This window comes from Schistosoma mansoni, chromosome 6 (assembly GCF_000237925.1).
Source record: "Schistosoma mansoni strain Puerto Rico chromosome 6, complete genome".
Classification (NCBI taxonomy): Eukaryota; Metazoa; Platyhelminthes; class Trematoda; order Strigeidida; family Schistosomatidae; genus Schistosoma; species Schistosoma mansoni.
This window is the reverse complement of record NC_031500.1, coordinates 424,049-444,280: the sequence shown is the minus strand read 5'-3', so window position 1 is coordinate 444,280 and position 20,232 is coordinate 424,049. Positions and strand designations below refer to the sequence as shown.

The following is a 20,232-nucleotide window of genomic DNA, read 5'->3' as shown; positions in this document are numbered from 1 at the left end:
CTAACTGATCAAATCGTATCATACCCATGTACAAACACACACACACACAAACACTCACCCTCTTTATCATCTATTTAATATACATAACATGGCGGGGGGGTCTAAATGTAATAATCTACAAACACACTCACACATACATATACATCTATACACATACATACAAATGTAGAAATATTATTGCTACCTAAATAAACAACAATGATAAGCCAGAAATATATTAACAACATGGAAACAGACACATACTACTGATACCACTATTAGTACTACTACTACCATTATAACCACGGCAACTACTATTCTTATTGCCAATATTCATATACAGATTGAATGATTTTGATTGGTCAATTCGATTTTCTAATTATTAACCAATAGGATTAAAGGAATAATATAAACATTCAAATTCAATGAGAATGTTTCATATCTTCTTTATCTTTCGTTGAAATCATTCATCCATAGAATGAATAGACCTGCAATATCTAAACAACCTATAACCTCCAAAGAACCTGACTTATTTGATTTACCAAATTGTTTAAAATTATGGGCAATTAATATGTATCATTTAACTAGTACAAAAGAACAAAAGAAATATGATCCAATTGAACTGGTACTACGTTTTATATGGGATGATATACATATTAATCATGATAAACCAGAATATTATGATCATGTAACAATGAAATTACCTAAATCCTACGTATTGTTTTCAACAACCTTTAAAAATAATACAGATAATGAACAAGAATATAATTTTCATACAGAACGTTGTACACGTTCAATAGCTGAAATTGAAATACAAAAAGGTGTTATATTATCTAAAGAATTATCATTGAAATTAGCGGTAAGTAGAAAAGTGTTTAACTATACATTGTTATCTTACCTTAGTTACTTACTTATTTAGTCTTGTTAGTCCTTGTGAAGGAGAATAGGCTGCCTATCAGAAGTCTCTATACAACTTTGTTCTATCTAATCATTTCCAGTTCTTTCCAGTTGGTATTCATCCTTTTCATAGAAGTGTATATACAATACCATTCCATAGGGAATCGAACCAAGGACCTTCATTCTTGTGAGAAGATCCCTAACTTCTAGACCACTGAGTGAGACTTCGATGATGCACGAGTGTAACTTCAGTTAGCTCTTCAGTGGGTACCTTCCTTACACTTGATAAGGTTGAATTCCATTGTGTTCTTTGGCCTTCCTCTTATCCTTCTTCCTTAAAGATTTGGAGTTAGCAATTGCCTTGTGATGCAGTTTAGGGATTTCTGTAATGTGTATCATATTCACTTCAAACTTGTTTTCTTAATTTCTTCTTTAGATGGAAGCTGATCTGTTCTTTCTTAGAATAAGTTCTTGCTGATAGTGTCCTGTCAACAGATCTGGAGTATCTTGCACAGACAATTGTTTATAAATACTTGTACATTTTTGATGATGGTTGTAGTAGTTCTTCAAGTTTCAGCTGAGTACAGTAGAATTAACTGACTTGACGTCCGTATTAAAGATTGTGACTTTGAGATTTGTTGACAGTTGTTTTTAGTTCTACATGTTCTTCAATTGCTTCAATTACTTTGCCAATCCTTGCCTTCACATCTCCATCAGATCTTCCTTCTTCATCGATGATGATGACCAGGTACATGAATGTTTCCCTATCTTCCGGAGATTATTCATCAAGTGAGAATTTTAAGACAAGGATTTAGTTTTGTATGATCCTCAGATGGAACGATTTTCGAAAGCAGGAATAAAGAATTAAATCGAATAACGTGAATACATTTTATTTTGTTAGGTTCTCATCAGCTGCTTACAACTTATATTGTTTCACAATCAACATCGCACGGTCTACTTACTGATGACAGTTAAAATATATTTGTATCATTATGATAGAATAATGAGATTAAACGCATACAATAAGTACTGTGAATAAACAGAATATGTGAGAGAATATTCTGGATTATCATAGTAACAAGAGATTACAGAACTAAGATAATTATTTGATTATGTAATAAAGTGGTCGAACATAAGTTGATCACGGATAATAATAACATGAGTTAAGATCCACTAGTTAAAAACAAATTTCTAGATTTAAGAGATGAGGGGGAGGGCCCTCCCTCTCTCTCGAAATGCTCTTACACGGACATGCGTATACAGCCTCTGCCAAGGAAGTCCTACTCACTGCCTTTTCGCACCACGGGTGTTGTGTACGAAATTGAGAGGACGAAAAGCGAATGTCCAGCGCTCTAAACGGGTTGGTGGACACGGAAAATCCACTTAGGGGAGTTGGAAAACCCTGATTCCAAACCAATGGTGCACATGGGTTCCAGTATCCTAAAGGAACAAATGGCGTATGAATCAATCATTGGTCACCGACTACCATGGGACTGCTTCTCCTCACGATGTTGAAAGATTTCATTCTATTAATCTAATGTTTAGCAACAGTATTGTTAAAAGCTATTAATCCCAATGAACTGTAACGGTTTTAGGATATATTCTTGGAATCGAACCTAGCGTATACTTTCTGTTCTATCGGTTTAACTGCTTCGACAGGTACATATTAATTTGTATACACAGTTGATGGTAGCATATAATAGGTGTACCGATCGATCTTTGACTAGAGTAAAGAATATAATGTTTTATATAGGGTAATCAGTTTGGTTGCAGGAAATGTTTTTGTTTAGTGAAGTTTTTAATCATTTGTTTGTTGTGTAACTGTAATAGTGTCATACAAGTTGAATGAAAATAGGTTTCTTCACTTGGTGTTGTTTATTTGTATCTTCCCATTGTTATTTAGGACTGCAATTGATCAGTCTCTTCTTGGCATATGTGCATCCTGTGCGGACTGCCTTGATATTGTCTGAAGTCGCAAGCTTTATGAGCAAAGATAGATAGTGACTAGCAGTGAAATCCAAGACTCACGTTTCGTCACCCCACTGCACAAGCAAGTAGCTATCAGGACTCAGTGGTCGAGCGGATAACGCGATGGCGTTTGAAGCGAACGGAACTGGGTTCGAGTCCCAGAGTGAAGATCAACCTTGATATACAGGCACATCCAACTGACGAGTCCCAAATAAGTCGAAATGCGCGTCCTGGATTCTACTGCTAGCCACTATCCATCTTTACTCATAAAAGCTATTATTATTCAGATAAATACTATCTCATATATCTTTTTCAACAAACTGAATATCAAACTATACTATCCTTCCTCCTGGTATGGTGAAATCAAGAAAGGGAAATTTGTCATCTTTTTCATATTCCATTGTAAACTGGATATTGCCTATAGTTTCACCATTATATTGCAATAGAAGGTTCTTCAGCATACCTCACATAATACACCATTTTATCAATCCCACCTTTAAACGTTTGATCTTTTCAAGTTTAACAATGAATACATCTCCTAGGAAAAGATCTTACTTACTTACTTACTTACGCCTGTTACTCCCAATGGAGCATAGGCTGCCGACTAGCATTCTTCAACCCACTCTGTCATGGGTAGGAAAAGATAAGCTGGACTTATTTTTACTATGTTATCAGTTGTTATGAGAGAGAACTAAGTGTATGTATTGGACTGATAAATTGAAAACAACTAGAAGGAATACTTTAAGCATGTAAGATTAATTGGATCCTATTTGTCACTTTTAGAGAAGAAGATTTATTTCTTTTCTAAGAGATTTACTTTTTCAAACATTGCCAGGAACTACAGAAGAGTTTAAAACCAGGAAGCATTATTCAATCCGTTTTCTTTTTGTTGTGATTAAAATCTTTGATGCGCAAAAGATACACACACACGCACATTGCATTGTTACTCTCGATCTTCATCGTGTTCGGATGTCTACATAGATTGTTTATCAGATGAATAAAAGTAGTTAAGTTTTTTTAAGGAAACAGATGATCGATTATTGTTATAACCGGCTTGTGGGGATCAAGTGTTCATAGGAACGTCGCTTTTTGATCCTTCGATGTCGACTCTTCTTATCATTGTTTCTTGACTTATTCAGTTAAAGGGGAACGAGATTGTATTTTGGTTCAAAGCACATTCCAAGGTGCATGCTCTATCTCTGCATACTTTAGTATCTTGGTCATGTTAGATGATTCGTGGTGCAAATTGAGGTATTTGAGTCTTGATTTGATGTGTGACTGGTTCTGAAGACTATGTCAGACGAGTAAACTCCGACTATTATAACACTTAGTAACCCTTTTTAATTAAAATGGTAGTGTATCATATCGTAATAAACTGAACAGTCAGATGAAAAAGTCAAATAGGTCACATGTATGAAACACCAAAATGCTTTTCCAAACTTAGACATCATCAATTTATCAATGAGTTGAATACAAATATGTACAGATTTTCATTGATAAATTGTAATCACAAATTATTTTGTTTGTAATATTTGAATACCGCCTCCAGAGATCATACGCGAGACAATTAGGTTCTGCGTTCAAATCTCGCTAGGCGGATCGTTGATGTGGACTGCTGAGGAGTCCCATAATGGGATGAAACAGCCATCCAGTGCTTCCAGGTTTTTCACGGTGATCTAGCTTCAAATGATTCATGATCTCAACTATAAAATAAATAATTGTTTTATCTGATTCTTCAACTCTTCAATACACAGAAAATTTCGATCTTGATAAAAAGTTAATTACTGATTGAATTACCCCCCTCCCTATCTGTTCATTTAATGGTAATCAATGTCCAATTATACGGTCTTGATCGCTGTTAGATCTGCCTAATATCTTTCTTTTTTAAGTATATTTACTAATCTAACTGTTATGAAATCTGAATTGAAAGTTTATGGTACCGACTTATTTAAAGTTTCAATTCAGTTATTTATTTATTTTGATAAACTGATGACCTTCACCGACTTCTAACTAACCTTGGGAAAGTAAGGTCAGTATTTAACCAATCAGGATGCAATAATATTGATGGAATCTGTAAGAAGTCTGGTTTAGTAATAGGAATTGAAATTAGGAGTTTGGGCGATGAGACTATCATATATGACCGACCTTTGAGTGACGCCTAAGAGTATATAAGAGAGTATCTACGTAACTAGTAAGACGTCATTCGGCAAATGAACTAGTCTCAAGAATAAAGTTGACGGGTCGCAGCATATGATGATGCAGCTGAATCTGAGGATCATCTTTTCAGACATAAAGGTACGTCAGCAAAAATGTCAAGATGCTACTTGGCCAAAATCCAAGATCTGTTATCTTGTTATCAGATTGGTTCATCCATCAATTATAGTTTCGTTGTTTGAATGAGAATGGGGATAGGGTTTTGTAGTTATACTAATAAACACTTATATAAACAAAATTTACTTATTATTTTTTGTTTGGATCTTCCCACTTGTGAATTTAAGCTATATCGAGGCAATACGCACAGTATGTACATATGCCAATTGGAGACTGACCAGTTGCAATCCTAAAAACATCAATGGGGAGATCCAAACAAACAATACTAAGTAAATTCCAACTTCACTCCATTGCACAAACAAGTAGCTATCAGGACTCAGTAGCTAAGTGGATAACGAGATGGCGTTTGAAGCGAACAATACTGGGTTCGAGTCCCAGAGTGAACATCGACTCTGAAATGTAGGTACATCCAGCTGACGAGTCCCGAATAGGACGAAACGCGCTTTGTGGATTCCATTGCTAGCCACTATCCATCTTTGCTCATATAAACAACTTGTCAATTTCAAAATCTAAGGAATCTATAAATGACCTTGGCAAATTTTTAAACAATGTTAACTTATCACTATCAAACTTATCTCTTTGATCTTATCTTGGTTATAGATTTTAATCATCTTAATTAATGAATATTGTTAGATTTTTCTTACTGTTATCGCGTTTTCTTAAAATTTAAATTTCGCTCTTTGAACTATGACCTTCAATCATGTAGCTGATTGGTTTGTTATTAGAAATAGGTTTTATTAAATACCCCTTGTTAAAAAGAATCAATCAATGAAATTTAATAGAAAAAAAACTTAATTTCTCATCATTCTTTAAAATTCAAATAGATTAAGTTTAATTTAAACAATCGAATAGTAACAACATCATTAGATGAAAAAAAATGTAATTAGAATTCATATATACATAAACTTATATTTAACAGTGACCAGTGGAGTTCAACCAGGTCTGTTGTGAGATAGTAATTCATTGAAGACAATAGTGTATGTGTCGCTCAATTTCGTGGATTAGTTGAAGTTAGAGAATAACACTGTCGAATGCCGGTCAGCTAAGTGGTCTAGAGGTTAATCGCTCACACGCGAGACTGTTGGGTCCAGTGTTCGAATCTCGTGAGGCGGGATCGTGTATTCTGACTTTTGAGGAGTCCCACAATAAGACCAAACGGCCGTCCTGTGCTTCCATGATTTCCATGGTGGTTTATATATTAGCGCTTTTGATAAAGTTTTGTTATCTGAGCTAGATGAAGTAGAAGTATATTAGCGCAATACATTTCGAACAATCTGATCACACCTGATATACTTGTTAAGAACATTTATATATAGAAATAAAAGGTCAACTAGACTGGAAATGGGGGGGAGGTAAGAAGAGACAAGGATGATAATAATAATAATGTGAAAACTATTTGAAACCTAATCACTCTGGATAATAAGCTGATATCACTAGGGTAGGTTTAAGGTGGGAACAAACTGTTTTTGATACACAAAGGGGGGTTTGAATCTTCGTATGGCTAAGGCTTCAATAAACTTTAGCATATCAGATTGTTTAGAATATATTACACTATATGTATATGTATCATCACATAATTCTGATAATATTCATCATCTTATTACACTATTGAAATTTATAAAAAGGGATTAATTTTATATAGTTGAAAACATGAGTCAATTGAAGCTCGACCACCATGGAAAACCTGGAAGCAATGGAAGGCCGTTTCGTCTTATTGTGGGACTCCTCAGCAGTACGCGTCGAAGATCTCGCCTTGTGAGATTCGAATCCAGGACAATATCAGTCTCGCGCGCGAGCACTTGACCGCTAGACGACTTAGCTAGCCGGCATCTAACGGTATTAATCTCGAATTTCAACCAATCCACTAAATTGGGCGACCGTCCACCATTGTCTTCAGTGAGTTACTATCTCACAACAGATCTGGTTGAACTCCACTGGTTACTGTTTCTCACTAGAACTCCAGGAGATATCTCATGATCTCAACTATATGAAATTACTAAAATCTTCACAAAACCCCTTTCTGATAAAGGGATGAATTGCTTTTTTCTTCTTGATGAAGTTTTGTTCTCTAAGCTGGATGATTTGGTCGTGGAGTTTTCGTCCTTCTTCTGGATGGCATCATCAGCATTAATTGCTATAAATCAATCTTGCTTACATACAATTAATATCGAATATCAATCATCTTTCCCTTCTTTATTGATAATATAGATTAGGTTTCCCTTTGATTATATTATAGATAAGAATGTTTGTTTGTTTACTTATTTATTTGTATACAGTTTATATAATCATTGAACCAATCAGAAATTTCTTCAATTTTGAATCGTTTATATGTCCTTGGCCTTCCTTTCTAGTTTTATCCAGTTGTTCTTCATTCTTCTCATGATAGTTTCCATTTCTCGGCGTAATATGTTCTTTGATCTTCCTGTTCTCAGTTGGCCTTCAGGATTCCATGTGAGAGTTTGCCTTGTGATGCAGTTGAGTGATTTCCTCAAAGTGTGCCATACCCACTTACAGCGATTCTTCCTGATTTCTTCCTCCGCTGGAATCTGGTTTGTTCTCTCCCATAGTTGGTTGTCGCTGATAGATAGTGTCTGGTCAGCGGATGCGAAGTATTTTGCGTAGACAACTGTTAATCAACACTTGTATGTTCTGGATGATGGTTTTCGTAGTTCTTCAAGTTTTCGCCTCATACAGTAGAAGTACCTTGACATTTGTATTGAAAGTTATGAGTTTGGTGTTGGTTGACAGACAGTTTTAATGAGTTCTACATGTTCTTTAGTTGTAAATATGCTACTCTTGCTTTGCCGATCCACGCCTTCACATCTATATTAGATCGACCGTTTTCATCAATGATGCTGCCCAGATATGTAAAGGCTTTTACATCCTCAAAAGCCTCTCCGTCAAGTGTAATTCGATCTGTACATGTTGTGTTGTATCGGAGAATCTTGCTTTACCCTTTGTGTATATCGAGTTTAAACTAGATTTAGTGAAATTTCTATTCGGTACTATTTAGTCATTCATGTACTAGAATTCAATTCTTAGGTTGGCTAAATAGGAATAAGAAGAGATCTCTGTTAACTGTAAGTTGCTTTTTTTGAGTCATTTGGAAGCAAAGTGTTTTCAGAAGCTTGACACTAATGAAAATAAGTTTAGTAGGTCATCATGGAATAGGATTAAGATTGTATTGGCAGAATATCATGTGAAGTGTTTATTGATACTAAGGTGAATTGTGTTGATAATGTAAATCAATCAAGAAACACTTCTTTCCTCATTGATATGCCGCTAATATGGTGATTAATAAACACTTCATCGGTATGTAGATTTAGATATCGTCAGTAATGTGTTGTCTATCAGTGTTAATTCCTTCAATAATATACCTGGTAACAATGTGAAAAGTATGTGTATACTTTGAAAAGAACAATGTAGACCAATGGTTTACTGAAGAAATGCGTTTCCTTCGTTACTGGCTTATGCTATTACATAATATCAACTAACTTTCATAAACTTTTAATCACGAATTGATGTTAGTTAAATCATCATTAGAAACCTGGAGGTACTTAGATGGATATTTCGTACTAGTTTGAGACTATTCAGTAGTACCCATCCATGACCAACTGTAAGGACGGCTCGTTGGTAAACTCTAGGAAGCCTTACGAAGCCCAGAAAGAGCCGGACATATTCCATCCAATCACTGCTAGGGGAATATTCTAGAATGTCGACGTGTAGCTTCCCAGTTGGATGGATAAGAATGACCCCTATGTGCCTATTGGTTGACCGAAATGATGATTTACATTCAGCCAATAACTATAAATACATGAGATTTCTATACCATATTTTGACACTGTTTTGGGGAATAAAAGTTCCTACTTACTAGTCTTCTGTTCTCTCTCTTGCGACGTTGCGGGTTCTATCGTTCAAATAGTCTAGTAGTACGCGGCATAGTAAGAATCAAAGCTCTAGATATAACACCAACCCTGTTGAATGTGTTAGATAGTTATCCAAAAGGTGATATTTAAGCAATTTATCGAATTGATTAAAGTTAGGTATTAACACCGTTGAATGCGAGCCTAGTGGTCTAGAGATTGAGCGTTTACAAATGAAACTGAATGTCCTGAGTTCGATTCCCAGATGCAGTGTCGTGGATATCCATTCTTGTTGAGTTCCATATTAAGGCGAAACAGACTTTCAGTGCTTCCAGGTTTTCAACAAAGATCTAACATCAGTTCGCTTTTTAAATTCTACAAAAATGCCTGTAATCTCCACAAAACCACATACTGATATAAAGCGAACCTCAAAATGATCAATTCTCAAGCTTTTCTTACTTTATTCACAATCAAAATACTGACAATACTGATAAGAATTCATAGCTTACTTATTTCTAACATGTCAGAATTGATATGATTGACGTGAATTCGTGATTTAACATGAATAGCTGCTGAATTAGTAGTTCAATTATTCTCAATCGTACTCAATTCCTGAATGAATCAATCAGAAGTGTTCCATCTCATGAAAGGATTGATATGAATCTGTCATAAGTTGTCAGAAAAGCTTTCAGAAATCCATTCTAATGTTTATCCATACTGAGATTTGAAGTCAATATCTACTGAACTACAGAGTTCGAATCGTCATTATAAATATTCATAATGGTATGGTATGTGTTACTGATATCGATAGATATAAGTAGTATATATCATCAATCATAAGTGAAATACCTACTAATAGAAGGTTAAAAAGATCAAAGAAAACAGAATAAGAACAAAGGATGATTACTGTGAAAACGAATAGTCATTTACTGTATAGTTCTTAGATTTTCTTTAAAAAGTCCCGTAATTATATATTTGAATACATTCAATTGTCTCCAATTATATTCTCTTTCACTATAAATTAAATCAATTATCCACCTAGTATTGTTTGTTTGAATCTTCCTATTGATGTTTTTAGGACTGCGATTGGTCAGTCTCTAATTGGCATATGTGCATACTGTGCGTATTGCCTCAATATAGCCTTAATTCACAAGCATTCTAAGCAAAGATGGATAGTGGCTAACAGTGGAATCCAGGGTGCACGTTTCGTCCTATTTGGGACTCGTCAGCTGTGGATGTACCTGCATCACAGACTTGTTGATGTTCACTCTGGGACTCGAACCCAGAACCTTACGCTTCAAACGCCATCACGTTATCCATTCAGTTACTGAGTCCTGATAGCCACTTGCTTGTGCGATGGGGTGACGTTGAAATTCATTTAGTATCGTTTGTTTGTACAAGCAAGTGGCTATCAGGACTCAGTTACCGAGTGGATAACGCGATGGTATTTGAAGCGAAAGGTACTATGTGGTCGAGTTCCAGAGTGACCAACAACTCAGATGCAGGTCCATCCACAGCTGACGAGTTCCAAATAGGACGAAACGCGCATCAAACTGGATTCTACTACTAGCCACTATCCATCTTTGAAATCAATTATGCTTTTAAGATTCTTCAATCAACACTTAGCAACTAACTAACTAACTATTTTTCACTTAGTAACTCAACGAATAAAAATTCTTTAAAATTTAATCAAATCATCTTTGATTTATTGATTTTTTTTTGAAAAAAATAAATTTTTTATTGAAAGATTTTAATCGTTCAAAAAAACAAAAAAAAAACAACAAAAAAAATCAAAAAATCCATATATCAATATTGATTAATTTTATGCAAATGAGTACAGTCACTGTCACTATAGTAGCGGACAGTATAGTCTATTTCTTTAATGTTTATCCGTTGTCATAGTGAATTACGGAGGAATTATAAATGGATAAATAGATAGATAATGAGATAGATTTTATGACAGAAGGCGTAATCATTAAAACAATTTAATGTTTACTATATTCGAATTTTCGCTGTTAAAATCATGAGTCAATTGGGGCTGGACCTCCATCGAAAACCTGGAAGCACTGGACGGCCGTTTCGTCCTATTATGGGAATCCTCAGCAGTGCGCATCCACGATCACGCACTCGCGAGATTCGAACCCAGGACCTACCAGTCTCGAATTATTGATTTATTTATCTTAACAGAGTGGTGCTTTCATGGACTAGAATTATTTTTTTCTGATTAGCGTTTTTTTCTAACGAGTTAGCTTTCTACAGGATAGGATCGCTAACCCCATGTTCAACCCTCCTCCTTTACTCGGGCTTGGGAACGGCAGTAACTCTAGAAGAGCTACAGGCTGAGTTGGTTTGATAGAGATTGTAGTAATTTTTCATAGTTGACCTGATAAGTCGATTAAAGCTAAACCATAATGGTAAAGAACTGGATCGCCGTTTCGTCTCATTATAGGACCCCTCAACAAAAAGGATCCATGACCACACATACGAAATTTCAAACTAAAACTTTCGGTTACATATGTCAATGCTTAACGTCTAGACCACTGAACTGATATCTAATTGTATTCATGTCTAACTTCAACTAATCCATGATATTACGCGACCGTCTACCATTGTTTTCAATGATTCACTACCTCTACAACAGACACAGTTTGAACTACACTAGTCACGACTACTCATTAGAACTCCAGTCACTAGTAAGTAAATACTAGGACGAAACGTTCATTTCGTTTCATTACAGGGCCCCTCAAAAATAAGGATCCATGACCTCGCATACGAAATTCGAAATTAAAACCTTCGGTTGCGTGTGTCAATTTATAACCTCTAGACCATTGAATCGATGTCTAACGATGTTCATGTCTAACTTCAACTAATCCATGATATTGCGTGACCATCCACCATTGCCCTCAGTGATTCACTACCTCGACGCTACACTAGTCACAGCTAGTCATTAGAACTCCAGTCACTAGTGTGCAACTATTAAAACGAAACTTCCATCAAATGCTTCCAGATTTTTCCATAATGGTCTAACTTTAATCGACTCATAAATTCAACTATTTAAAACAAATTTATTTATCTATTAAATGATAAATAAATTAGACTTTAAACTGATGAGTTTCCGTGTAAATAAAATACAAAAAATACACAATTTTTTTTTAAAAAAAGCAACAACATTATTTAAATTTGTTTTAAATATTTAAAAAATGAGTCATCCTATATTGGAACAAAATAAAACAAAACAAAAACAAACAAACAAACATGAACAGTATCATATTGAACTTTGAATGATATAAATTATATTCGACGGGTAATTTATGGATGACCTTTGAGTGACGCTAAAATGACCTTGAGGGTGTTCATCTATATATAAGCGATAAATTAGGATTTTAGATCAGAGGGTGGGTTTGTGGGGGAAGATTTTAGTATTTTCATAGTTGAATCATGGGGTGCACATTTTGAAGCTAGTACCACCATGGGAAAACCTGGGAAGCACTGGGACAGTCGTTTCGTCCTATTATGGGACGCTTCAGTAGTGCACATCTACGATCCCGCACTCGCGAGATTCGAACCAAGGACCTACCAGTCTCGAACCGGAGCCCTTAACCGATAGACTACTGAGCCGGCAACGGTCGCTCAAAATCGTGGATTGGTTGAAGTTAGACATAAACACCGTTGGATGCCGACTACCTCAGTGGTCTCGAGGTTAATCGCTCACATGCGAGACTGATAGGTCCTGAGTTCAAATCTCGCGAGTACGGGATCGTGGATGTGCACTGCTGAGGCGTCCCATAATAGGACGAAACGACCGTCCAGTGCTTCCAGGTTTTCGATGGTGGTCTAGCTTCAATTGACTCATGATCTCAACTATATAAAATTACTAAAATCTCCACAAACCCCCTTCTGATGTCATAGTATCATTTATCAAATCGCTCCTCAGTAATCATCATAACTAGTCTTAGACAATTGTTGAAAATCAGAAATCACTAAACAGGTGTTTTCTGTTAGTATGGGACTCCTTGGAGGTGTACATTCACGATCTCATTTAAGTGGATGAAGCTTGAGACCTTCAGGTCTCTTTTTAATTACTTTAAATTTTGGATCACTGGGTAGGTACCCAGTAGTTTATGTGTTTGACTTCAATCAGTTTGTGATATCGTGCAACCAACTTCCAATCCTATTGATATATCATCATCTCATACCCAATGTGGTTGAAGTCCACACATCACGAACTCTCACTAGAACGAACTTTGAACTGTTGTTATCGTTTCTCGCTTCTTTATTTATGTGGTGTACATTTTGCTTCAACAGGGTAGATCTGTTTCAATCAACGAAATTTACCCTACTTTTACAAAGAACTCAATAGAATAGATAAATCACAGTTTCTATTCTGAGCCATATCTAACAACATTTAAAGGAATTGAGTTAAATGATCTCTAGAGCTGTAACTGAGGAATCTTAGTGGACCAATAAATGTCAGTTCTACATTTCTATCTTTCGTACTATGATATCATTTCATAAACGGATTACCTTTCTGAGTTCTTGACCTGGTCTCAGTGTTGACAAATAATACACGATCTAGAAATCACTAAGATGATATTTGTACAACATGAGCAAGCCACTGGAGTTGATGACTTAAGACGCCAACATTAACTAGATTGTCATCATTATCCATTCCCCAATCGACTCAAATGGAAGTTATTCAAGTTTTTATACTGCGATTAGTCCAAGTAACTCAATATTAGTCATATTGACAAAATTTATCTGGAACGCTTCATTTTTAGCAAACTTTATACTTTGATCAATTATTGGCATTCTCTTTCTAATCTGATCTTTTTAGTTACCCAATTCAATTATGGAAGCAAATGCTGGATTTAAACATGAAATTTCAATTGAATCATCAACAAGACAATCAACTGAAGAAGAACTTGCTTGGGGTGTAGATACACGTATCACAGTACCACCGAGACATTCTGCTTCTGCTGAAGTAAGTTAGCTTGTTTCTTCATAAATATGATGTTTTGACTTCATTTTAAATTATTTCCTACTGACTAAAACAATATTGCTACCGTGATGAATGGTACTTATGTTTACGGATATAAGTAGCATGTAACACTGGTCAAAACTGGAATGCCTATCAAAAGAAGGTTGAGAAGATTGAACTGAAGAAAATAGAAAGGGAAACATGAAGAAATTGAGAATTGGAAGGATATAAAGGACAACTGATAGAAGATATGCAAATGACGTATATGATGTATGGTTTTCATAATTTAAGACACTGTAATTTTGTACCCCCCCATCTAAGTTTGTGTTCACTACACTTTAACTGCAACCATCAAACTTTTTTTCTCGGTTTGTATAGGCAGCTGACACAAGTTAAGGTTTCACGTACAGCAAAAATTCCTTAAAGATTACAGGTTCCCCTTACTGATGGGTGTTAACCAGGATGAAAAATAGGTCTAGTTGGATTTTCTGCTGAAAACCTTCTACAGAAAATTTAAAGTTGTCTAATTTCTTTAAAGATCCGCCTGTAGCTCCTCCGGGGCCTACTGCCTGTCCCAAGCTCGGATAAAGGAGGAGGGTTGGCCATGGGGTTAGCGACTCCATCCCATAGAAAACTAACTTCCTAAAAAAACGCTAACCAGAAAAATGTTTTTTACACCTTTTCAACTCTGCCTCGGGAGTTGAAGGAATAATTATGACACCTCATGATGAAAGCCGAGATTCTTCGGAAGTCATGAGGCCGATGCCACTTCTAACAACCAGAGCAACAATTTTTATAGATACATGGAACGTCCAGACGATGTGGGAGACCGAGAGTGTCTTCCAAATTGCTGCAGAAATGAGGAAATACAACATGGGGGGGGGGTGCTTGGGATCAGTGAATGTTTCTTAAAATATTAACAACATTAGCATACCTTTTAGAGGTAACCAGTCAGAAATTCTGTTTGACATTTAAGTTTTATATTAGTTGACACTCATCAACATGCTTTTACAAACCCACTGTAAAGTGGCAACTAATTTAAAAGTGTTCGAACAGTATAATAAATTGATCACTGTTCAGTTGGTTTTTGCTCAGAAATAAAGTTAACAGGAAGAGTCCTGGAAACCCATAGTTCTCAACAATCAATCTTCTTAGCACAATAGACGAAACAATCTTGATGGTAACTGACTCGTACTTTAAAAACTTTAAAACTATCTAGTCAGTCATACCAAAGAAACAAAATGGACAAAAGGAAATCTCTGTTAGTAAATCATGATTGTACTACACAGACATTGAACAGAATGGAAGATTGTAAACTGTGTCATATATCAGGTGATTCAACTGAATGAATTGTGATTATGATCGTACATATAAGTACATATGAGTACTATAATAGGATGGAACGGCCGTTCAGTGCTTCCAAGTTTTCAATTGTGATCTAACATTCATCGATTCATGATGTCAGTCAAAATCTCAACAATCTCCACAACCTCATACTGAGAGCTACTATGTGATCACTATTAACTAGCTTCGTGAGGTGATTGTCATAGTTCTAGTGAAAAGTTGTGATCAGTGGAGCTGACCAGTGTTAAGTAGAGACAGGTATCTATCTTAGACAGTGAAAGACCGGTCATGCAATTTCGTGGATTGGTTGAAGTTAGACATTTGCACCGTCGGATTTCGGTTCAGTGGTCTAGAGGTTAAGCGTTCGCCCCACGTGATCATAGGTCCTGGGTTCGAATTCCGCGTGCATGGTCGTGGGTGCGCATCGTTGACGAGTCCCGTAATGAGACGAAATGGCCATTCAGTGCTTCTCAATCAAAAACTTAACATTCTACTCAACCCTATACTGATAAAAAATTCTGATTGTTTATGACTAATACAAATCATTAATTTTTTTTCTCATGCACTTTGAGGTTTACTGTTCCCCATAGTTTTTAAAACCCAATCGAAAAGTTACTAACCATAATCTTAAATGACAAGTATGTACAAACAAAAATGAAGTGCAAACTACTTCAATATTTGAATTGTACAATGTTTAGTACAATCTTTATACTTATAAGTTCAGTGCAAGCAAATTGCTTATCAACAATCAATGATAGGATAGGTTCCCTTTGTTTATAAATGAGAGGATCAATACTAACCATCGTCTATTTGTGATCTACATTCAATGTCATTGATAAACAATGGTCTTATTATTATAAGAAGGGGTTTTGTGGAGATTTCAGTATTTTCATAGTTGCAAGCGTGAGTCGATTGAAGCTAGACCAACAAGGGAAACTTGGAAGCACTGGACGGCCGTTTCGTCCTATTGTGGTTTTCCTTGGTGGTCTAGCTTCAATTGATTGCCGATCCACTCCTTCACATCTGTATCAGATCCACCGTGTTCATCAATGATGCTTCCCAGATATGTAAACGTCTTTACATCAAGTACTTATATTATTTCAACCTAAATAATACACCACTGAGCCGGTCTCCGGTCTATCGGTTAAGTGCTTTGGCGCGAGACTGGTAGGTCCTGGGTTCGAACCTCGCGAGGTGAGATCGTGAATACGCACTGCTGGGGAGTCCCACAATAGGATGAAACGGCCGTTCAATGCTTCCAAGTTTTCCATGATGGTCTAGCTTCAATTGACTCACGATCTCAACTCTATAAAATAACTAAAATCTCCACAAAACACCCTTGTGATATATAGAATAAATGAGAAACTGACTGTATATTTATCTATGCAAATCAGTTTTACAATGTTCAATCTAAATTCATTGTTTTGTTACATTCCCCCTAATTTATTAGGTTAATGATGAAATAGAAACTATTCATTTAAACATGAATAATCAATCTTTAGGTTTAGTGAATTTACTGTCAACCAAATAAACAACTTTGAATAGATGGATTATGATTAATAGTGGAATCTAAGCTGTGTGTTTATTTCTGTTTTAGACTTATAGCCTTGATGTACTTGGATTCCAGCATTGGTGCCAATATTAGTACTCAAACCCAGTATATACCACTTCAAACATTAAAGCTTTGTTCATTGAGTTGCTGAGTCCAAATGATCATTAACTTGTTCGTTGAGTATGATGTTCGTTTCAATAATGGCTAGACCAGCATTGGAAACATGGAAACGCTGGAACACCGTTTCATCTTGGTAGGGGACTCCTCAGCAGCACGCATCTATCATCTCTCAGGTGGTATTCGGACCCAAGACCTTTGATCTGGCGGGAGAACGCTTAACCTCTAGACCATTGAGTTGATATCCGAAGGTGTTAATATCTAACTTTAACCAACCCATGAAATTGCGCCACCGTTCACCATTGTTTTTAGTGAGTAACTGCCTCACAACAGACATGGTTGGACTCCACTAGTCACAGCTTCTCACTAAAACTCCAGGAAGCACATCTTGGAGCAAGTCACTAATAAGCACATGATGATTATTGTCAGAAAGGGGTTTTGTGGAAATTGCAGTAATTTAATAGTTGAATTCATGAGTCGATTAAAGCTAGACCATTATGCAAAATCTGGAAGCACTGTATGGCTGTTTCGTCCTAGTATGGAACTACGATTTCCACAAACTTTTATTTTTATTTAAAACTGAGGGACTGTGGACCCCTGTTTTGTTTTTATTTGAGGTTCTACCATACTTAGGGCTCAAAAATAACATAGCATCACTGATTTGTTATTATGGAATTGTTTACTGTAGTCAATGAGTACATGTACCTTAGCTAACTCGATAGACTCAACAAATCATCACTCATCAATGACTTTGGTAATTATTCGTCCTATTGTGGAACTCCTCAGCAGTGCGCATCCATGATCCCGCCTCGAGGGATTCGAACCCAGGGCCTACCAGACTCACGCCAGAGCACTTAACCAATAGATCACCGAGCTGGCCGGCATTCAACGGTGTTAATGTCTAACCTCAACCAATCTTAACTATATAGAATTACTAAAATCTCCACGAAAATCCCCTTGTGGGTGAATTTATCTTTAGCTGCCTTCTATAAATGTGTTCAATGAAGCACAGTCCAACATGAAGGATCTAAGACACAAATGTAGTAAACATTAAGACTTCAAATGTAATTTTTAATAACAAATACATATTAAAAAGTAACTTTCAACTATAAAATGAATAAAAAGATTGATTGAAAGTGTTTGGTACGATTTGAATGGTGAGAATGGTCCACCAGGGTGATGGGTACCTGTGTGGTTGTGCCACAAGATTGACCTTTACTATTCAAATTGTAGCGTTGAAGCCCACGATATAATGTCTGGTTCTCTTGTGGGGCGTGATTGAGCTTTACTGTTCGGGTGTCTGGCTCTCCTGTTAAACGGGATTGAGTTGTACTCTTTGGGTTGTCACGTGAAAGTTTAGATGGTGTCTGGTTCTCTTGAAAACCAATGCAAAATTACCCTTGTAGTGAACAAGAACCCAAGTGGGGACAATTGAATGTATTTAGGCACAATTTACAGACTATCTCACTAAATTCTGATAACCATACATCAAATAGTTAATTGGCGAAATAACAACCAATTGTCTCAATCTTCACTGTTCCTTCTGTAGCTCCCAAATGCCCTGGTACGGCCGAGAGTGGGGAAAGTCCAGTCTCCCTTTCCAAATGCTCTCACATGGCCACGCGTATATAGCCTCTGCCAGGGAAGTCTTACTCACTGCCCTATCGTGGTATTACTGTTGTTTACGAAATTGAGAGGACAAAAAGCGAACGCCTGGCACTTTAACCGGGTTGGTGGACACGGCGCGTCCACCTAGGGGAGTTGGAAAACCCTCATTCCAAACCAATGGTATACATGGGCTCCAGTATCCTGAGGGAACAAATGGCGTATGAATCAATCGTTGGTCACCGGTTACCATGGGAATGCATCTCCTCACGATGTCTACTGCATTGTGGGTCAAATCTTTATGTCAAAGTCTCCGGGTGTGGCCCCCTAAGAAAATTATCTGCTTCAATTTGGTTACCTGGGCAGTATCACTCACACAAATCAAATGAGATTTGCGTGGCGCATATGTATTAGGTGCCCCATTGTACCAATATTTATGTGTTCATTTTGTAAATATCAATCCATCTTCTCTAATTACATCGTTCATTCATTTTCCTACCAATTGCGCTTCATTTCAGTTCTTTCCTTAACAGTCTTCTGCCAAAATACATTCTATGTCTGATCATCATCATATAATACTTATGAGGATATAAGTAGACCACACCACACCCTTACCCACCAGAGTATATTATATAACTGTCAGTAACTATTTGATACGATTAACCTAGAAAACGTTGTTGTTATTGTTCATTTTAGGTAAAAATTGATGAAGAAGAAATGAATTGTTGTTTTCGTCTAAGAACATCAATGTATGGACGACTTCGTGTACTATTCTTAGATCCCATACATGATAATACATTAATTAAATATCTTGAAGGTGATTTAGGTACTATTATACAAGAATCATTAAAATCTAATCATATACATCAAAATGGTCCTGATCAAGGTTCATTTATATGGACTGAATCAATGTTAAAATCAAATCAACGTATAGTTTATATAGAAACATGGGGTAAATGTAAATTTCGTTTTGGTATACATCAATTTGTTGAAGTCAATCAAAAAGCTCATTGAGAACCAAACAATAAAAAAAACAAAAAAAAATTAGTTGCTATGGCAATTATAAGCCAAACTTATATCATATAATCTTGATAAAACAAAAAAAAGAAGACAATCAAATTCGAGTGCATTTCATGACGATCATTCATTATTCAATGTACAATTGTCTTGGATCACTTCGATCTGTCTTAAATGACCCTTTCATTGACCTATTTGATCCAAATGTACATGAATCATCTCATATTGTAAAATAAAGTTTCATTTATGATTTCTATTTATTGTTTAAATCATCATTATGTTAAAGTTTTCTTTCTTTTTCAATTCAATATTGTTCAATAGTAAATTATGGATGATAAATCTCTTTTTTTTCTTCTTCTTCTTTTGATATTGTCTATCAATTCAATGTAGAGTTAGATGTATACCTGTATGATATGGTCGATGTTCATCCTGAGATTGGCTTGTTTCAAGTTCATGTTATTTATTACTTCGTAACAATTTCGGGTCGCTAACCCCATATCCAACTCTCTTCCTTTATCCCGGCTTGAAACCGGCAGTAGCCTGAAAGAGGTTCTAGGCAGATGTGAAGACGTAGATCGGCA

General features: G+C 36.1%; 1 protein-coding gene across 1 annotated transcript; it reads left to right on the top strand.

The window, feature by feature from the left end:
* Nucleotides 1-457: 457 nt before the first annotated feature.
* Smp_074190 (hypothetical protein) lies at nt 458-19,903 on the top strand (the record flags this gene model as incomplete). Its single annotated transcript, XM_018797858.1, has 3 exons — nt 458-838; nt 13,873-14,019; nt 19,331-19,903. 3 exons carry the CDS (start codon nt 458-460, stop codon nt 19,646-19,648), a joined length of 846 nt encoding a protein of 281 aa, XP_018652858.1. The 3' UTR covers nt 19,649-19,903.
* Between the last annotated feature and the right edge of the window lie 329 nt (nt 19,904-20,232).